At 27.1% G+C, this 6,013-nt stretch overlaps 1 protein-coding gene across 1 annotated transcript in view; it reads right to left on the minus strand.

Moving 5' to 3' along the window:
* The window catches only part of LOC100165851 (leishmanolysin-like peptidase), a 77,913-nt gene that overhangs the window by 4,205 nt on the left and 67,695 nt on the right, over window positions 1-6,013 (minus strand). Inside the window, exons 9-10 of the mRNA XM_029491115.1 lie at window positions 2,069-2,228; window positions 1,395-1,561 (exon numbers count right to left, since the gene is read on the minus strand). Of these exons, the coding sequence (XP_029346975.1) occupies window positions 1,395-1,561; window positions 2,069-2,228 (327 nt within the window). The remainder of the gene's footprint in view (window positions 1-1,394; window positions 1,562-2,068; window positions 2,229-6,013) is intronic.

Raw genomic sequence — 6,013 nt, forward strand, 5'->3', positions numbered from 1 at the left:
GTTCTAAGTATTTAATTAATAATAATAATAATTTAATTATTTATTGGTTACCACGACAATTACATTATGTGGAACATAAAATATTCAAAACTTTTAATCAACAGTATATTTCACGAACAAATTGGTTTACTGTGTAATTAGTAAACTATATTTCAAAATATTTTACATAATTATTATTTTACCGATTTAAATAATCTGTCATTTTCAGATCAAAAAAAATTAACTATACACTGATACTTAACACAATGTATAAGTTCTGAAAATATGCATAATATACAGGGTGCGGCAGTCAAATCCGACGATTTGAAAAAATAAAAAAAAATAGAAAAACAATTTTTTATTAATTTTTCGCCAAACAAACAAAAAGTACACAAGTGTAATTTTATGTTATAATATTTAAAAACTTCATTTTTTAAAGATAGTGTCAGGCAAATTCCTTCCTTGGTTAGCCACACATTACTACTGCATATATCATTACTTTTTTAATACGCTTTTACCACGAACGCACGCTGTTCACTCGACAAATGCTCCAAGATAACCAAATTCAGGGTACTTAAAAGCGATAAGAACATTCCCAAAATCTCAACCACTTTAGCCACGCCCACCAGTTCATTTTAAATCGTCGGGTTTGACTGCCGCATCCTGTACTTATAGTATAGTAAAATATAATTTTCCGATACCTAATTTGAATTACTTTGAAGTTTCTTTCAAACTTTCTTTTAAAACTATATAAGTAAGCTTTTAAATAAAGTAATTGAGCTTAAACGCAAATTAATTAAATTCAGACTTTTTTTAGCTACCTAATTAAACTGAATAGATATCCAATTTAAATAACCATTTATTCGTATAAAAACTCAGGATTACCTATCGGTACTTTATTCTTTAAATTTAAATCATCCTGATTCTTTTTTTTTACTATCAACCACACAAAAAATATATTTAAGCAAATAAAAATTACGTTGTCTATATAATAAATTATTGTTTAAAACAAAATAAGTAATCAGAATAAAATATTTAAAAAACAGTATAATTATATTACTCAACTTAAGAAACTTAATTACCTAATTAGAAGGTAGTTAAAAAAAATTCACTGAGCAGTCAATCAGGATTAATATTTAGTACTCAAAGCCAAAAAAGGCATAAATGTATTGGATACCTATACAATGCCCGACTATACCGTAAAATTATAACTTATATCAAAATGTCTGATCTTTAACTGTCTAATTTCAAAACAAGTTATACAAAAAATTTAAATGTATGATTTCAGTTTGAAAAAGAAATGCCACAGAGAAAAATCTACAAAATCTGTAAATATTAATGATATAATATTTTTAAAAATCAGTCGAAATATGTCTTATAGCCCTGTTCAATCATTGAATTAGTGAAATACTTACAACAATATGAAGTCTTCCGTTTTGACAGCTATATTCGTAACATCCAGAGCCCCAGTGTTGCCATTGTCTGACTTGTTTGCACGTTTGTTCTTCCCACATCTGATTAGTATGGTCGAAACATTTAGAATTGTCTCCGTATACTTCTAACGCAAAGTTCTTATCTGGATCTATATAGAACAAAACAAAACTATCAACTGCGTGTATTGAGAAAATATATTACTCAGATAATTATATATTATGTTCTTCGGAAATAAGAAAACTGCAATAATGAAGTATTAATTTTTTTTTTGAATATGTTTCGGTCCTACTGTAACTATTATAAGTAGTAAGTACCTACCTATCTACTATGATTTACTTGGATCTAAGTCCATTATACAAATAAAAATTAGATTATACGTCGGTCGTCAATCGGTTGTTCGCAGAACCTTTAAAAGCAACAAGGGTTTTTCATTTTATTTTATACAACTCGACAACGTATTAAATAAAACGTTTAATACACATTCGTTTAGTATTACATTTTCATACACCTATAAGTAGCTATAACCTATAAAATCCTATATTATCTGATACAGTGATGCATATTATATTACAATTTTATTGTATTATGCCATCCAATATTTTTATCATTGACCTGAATAGATACCATTCCTAGTATAATATATTTATGTACTTACGTGGATTATTTTCTGGATACTGACAATGTGATCCTCTTATTACTACACTTTTCGACCTCCATATAAACTCTTGTATGTAAGGACAGTAATCCGCAAGACTTACAGATCCTCCATAATATGCTTCACGACCAGATGTTACGTGTGGGATGTAATCGAAGTTCTAAAATAATATAATACAAATAAGAATAAATGCAAATACTTGATAGCTTAATATAGTAGACAACAAGTAACATTAGTACAATTTATATATATTTAAAACATATGGAAATAAAGTTATGATACTTATTTATGTATAATTTAAACAATACAAAAATAACGTTAAATAAATCAATAAAAAACTACCTAGAGAATCGAATAATTACATCTTTCTTTCAAATGTCAGACAAGTAGTTCATTAGCTATAACTTATAACTTATAAGTATTTAAAGTTTAGATTAGCAGAATAGTGAAAAACTTTTTTAGGGGTATCCCTGTACCACTCTACATCGCCCATATACATTATAAATGCTTAGATACCTATATAATAATTGTCTCTAACTAATTGTCCAAATTTTGATCTTTATAGATTGAAAATAATATTCTGCCGCAGAATATGAAGTTAAAAGTTAAGAATATTAAAAAATAAAAAATAAAAGCGGGTAAGTGGATGTCGCTCTGCTGTACAGTAGGTTACAAATGGGTCCAATGTATAATGGCTTGTATTAAACTTGAATTCAATAATATAATATCATTGTATAAGAAAAACGATTCTGAGCGGAGACGGTTTATCAGTCTGGATATTATGTATTATTATTTATTATAGCCTATAAATTGGAATTGATATTGTTATAATATTATAATTTTTTATTCGTTTCTATGGTGATAAGCAAAACGTTAAAAATTAAAATCTCATTTAGCGGTTTTTCGTAATTGGTCGGTAGTTTTTCCCGTGGCAAAATAACTATTGAAAAATTCGAAAAATTACCTACCTAAAGTACCATCTTGATCCAACTTTCTAAAAGATAAGGTACTATATGTTGAAATCAAAGCGCTCCTTCTGGTAGAAATTTTGTATACAGGAAAAAAAAAAAATAATAAGCCCCATTGTAAAACCACTAGCTTCCTCGCTCCGCTCAGAATCTAAAATGTGACAACCTCACCTAACTTGTGTTATTAAACATAAATACTTTTTTTTTATTACTAATTAATCCGCGGCAACTTAGGCTATTGGCTGGTTGTTTAAACTGTGGGGGGAGGGTACAGTAGGTTTTGGTAAACACGTGTGTGGTTTTTTGGGTTTTTGACAGAAATGCAGAATTTCAATTAAGCAGCCGTAGGTTTCTGCCATTCTCGGTCGGGGGATGGTGGCCTCTCTCCAGACAGACAGATATATCGGCCTGGAGAGAAGTGCCGCCTGTGACCGATATTCGAACCGACGCCTTAGTCTGCTAGGCCACTCCGCCCCCCAAAATACATTTAACTGAAACATTTTTTTTTAAATGTGTTCGACAATTACATAGTTTGATATTGTAAATAATTTAAAATATCAAATAGTGAAAAAAATATTAGTGCAAATAAAAAAATGTATATTTCTTTTTAATTACGATACCTATTGGCTATTACTTACGCATATTTGACATTATTTATAATATACAATATTGTATAATATATATGTATAGTATATGGTGTGATAAAATATAAGTGAAAGTTAAAAACAACATTTCTATAAAATTAAGTATGATAAAATAATAAAAACTAATATTTTACGTAGCGATTTTCAAAAGAAAAATGTCTAGAGTTTATTGTAAATAATTTACAAAATAAAAAAAAAAATGTTTAAATAAAAATACACAAAAAATTAATATATACTAACATTATAGTGGCATTAGTTTTAATATTGAAATTAAATCCATATTATTTATATTTATATTTCAATATTAAAACTAATGGCACTATAATGTTAGTATCTAGCTAATGGTCATAGTTGCCGGGCTTAAGCTCAATAATAATAAAAAAAAATGTTAGTATATATTTATTTTTTTTGTGTTTTTTTATACGTAGTTAATAGGTATTTACAATCAATGGTATACTAACTGTTGTTCAACCATTTCTAAGCACATACATTTTTATAATTCTAATTGAATTATTTAATAATTATTGTATAGTATATTATTACGTACAATATAACATTTTCATAATTTTATTAAGTATGAATTGTAAAATGTTTACATAAAATAATGGTTTATTACTTTTATCTTTTTACAGATAATTTGATTAAGATGAAGCAATTCCCTCTGCCATCAGCGATTCCACAATAATAATTTTAAAAATGCAATTATATAATATTATGTTAAAATATATAAATACAACAATATATCTGCATCATATAATGGGCATTTTAAAAATACGAAAAATCACTTTTAATGACTATTTTCGTCTAAATTTTTATAAGTAAAACTAGCTCTCAGAGTTCTCCTAATCCTCAAAGGATGGAACAAAAATAACACGAATAAGAAAAAAGAATGAATAGTAAACAATTGTTAGGTAAAAATACTTTACGGAAATTAAAAACTCTCGGCCTCGCTGGGACTATATTATACGACGTATTCCGTCGCTCTTCGTCCAATGTGTTCTAGGTAAGTATACTGCGTTTTACGCATTGTTCAAAATACATCATAGTTTGAAGTGTGGCAACAGCGGTGGTAAGTCTGTCGCGTTTTAACCCACGCTATAACACGCGTTTTCATCAAAATACTACACTGGTAAAATTAAAATGCAAATAGCCAATTTTCTATTGGTTTTATATTATACCGGACTATACAAATAACGGCGATCCCGTGTATCTGCCACGTAAAATCTAAATGCAACGGAATATGTTGGGAATTATCTTGTATAATATAGCCAGATAGACTATAATATACTATACAATTGCTAACACATCGCAAATGAAACTCGGCAGACGAAAAGCGACGGAAAACGCTGGAGCTAAGCCGTGAGCAAGAAAATAGGAACGTGGAATAATAACCAAGGTCAATTTCAAGTTTCCAAACATTGTTAATCATTTTTAAAAAAAATAAATGAGAATATATAATAATATCTAAGTGACTAAGTATGGACACTACCGATTTTAAAATGAGTGAAATCTATGATTATATGCTGTGGTGTATACCTATAATATTAAATGAAATAAATAGCAGCTCAAAAAATATTAAATTAATTTTAGTTACTAAACTTGTTGCAAATTATTTTATAATTGTAATAATATAGGATCACTATAACTATTTTAATAAATATGAAATTTTGACTGTATAACGCAAAACATATTTTGTATGCAAGTAAGCATTAAATAGTAAAACACGAATTTAATTTCATTTTGAGCAAAGCCTGATTATAATTATTATGTATTGATTTTTCACGGAAGTAGTTTTTTATTTTTGGTTGTATTTTAGAGAGTTATAATTTTCATAATTAAGAGAACGAATCAGGGCTTAATATATACATATAAACAAAAATACTTACTGAAATTTATACAAAACACGCTGTGAGATATAATCAATTTTGGTTATTATATGCGGTGTTCCAGAAATAATCATATTCTATCCAACACAGATTTAACAGGTTATTTATGTATTGTCATATAGCATTAACATAATTTTTGAAAAATGTTGACACTATTAAATTTACAGAATCAATTAAAATCTTGAAATGTGTACTTATTTTATAAAAATTGCAATTCAAATATCTAAAATTTCTATTTTAATAGAAGATTTATAAGAATTAGAATTCAAAAATTCACTAAGATCACTTTTCTTTTTAACTTTTATGTTTTTAAATCATTTATATTTTAATCGCAACGATATATTTTTATGTTTTTTTTTTTTAAATTAAATTTTTCGGTATACCTACGTATTTAAGTTTTTGAAGTTTTAATATAACGTTATACTAATCATTTTACCATATTTTTCC

Source organism: Acyrthosiphon pisum, chromosome A3 (genome assembly GCF_005508785.2).
Source record: "Acyrthosiphon pisum isolate AL4f chromosome A3, pea_aphid_22Mar2018_4r6ur, whole genome shotgun sequence".
NCBI classification, from domain to species: domain Eukaryota; kingdom Metazoa; phylum Arthropoda; class Insecta; order Hemiptera; family Aphididae; genus Acyrthosiphon; species Acyrthosiphon pisum.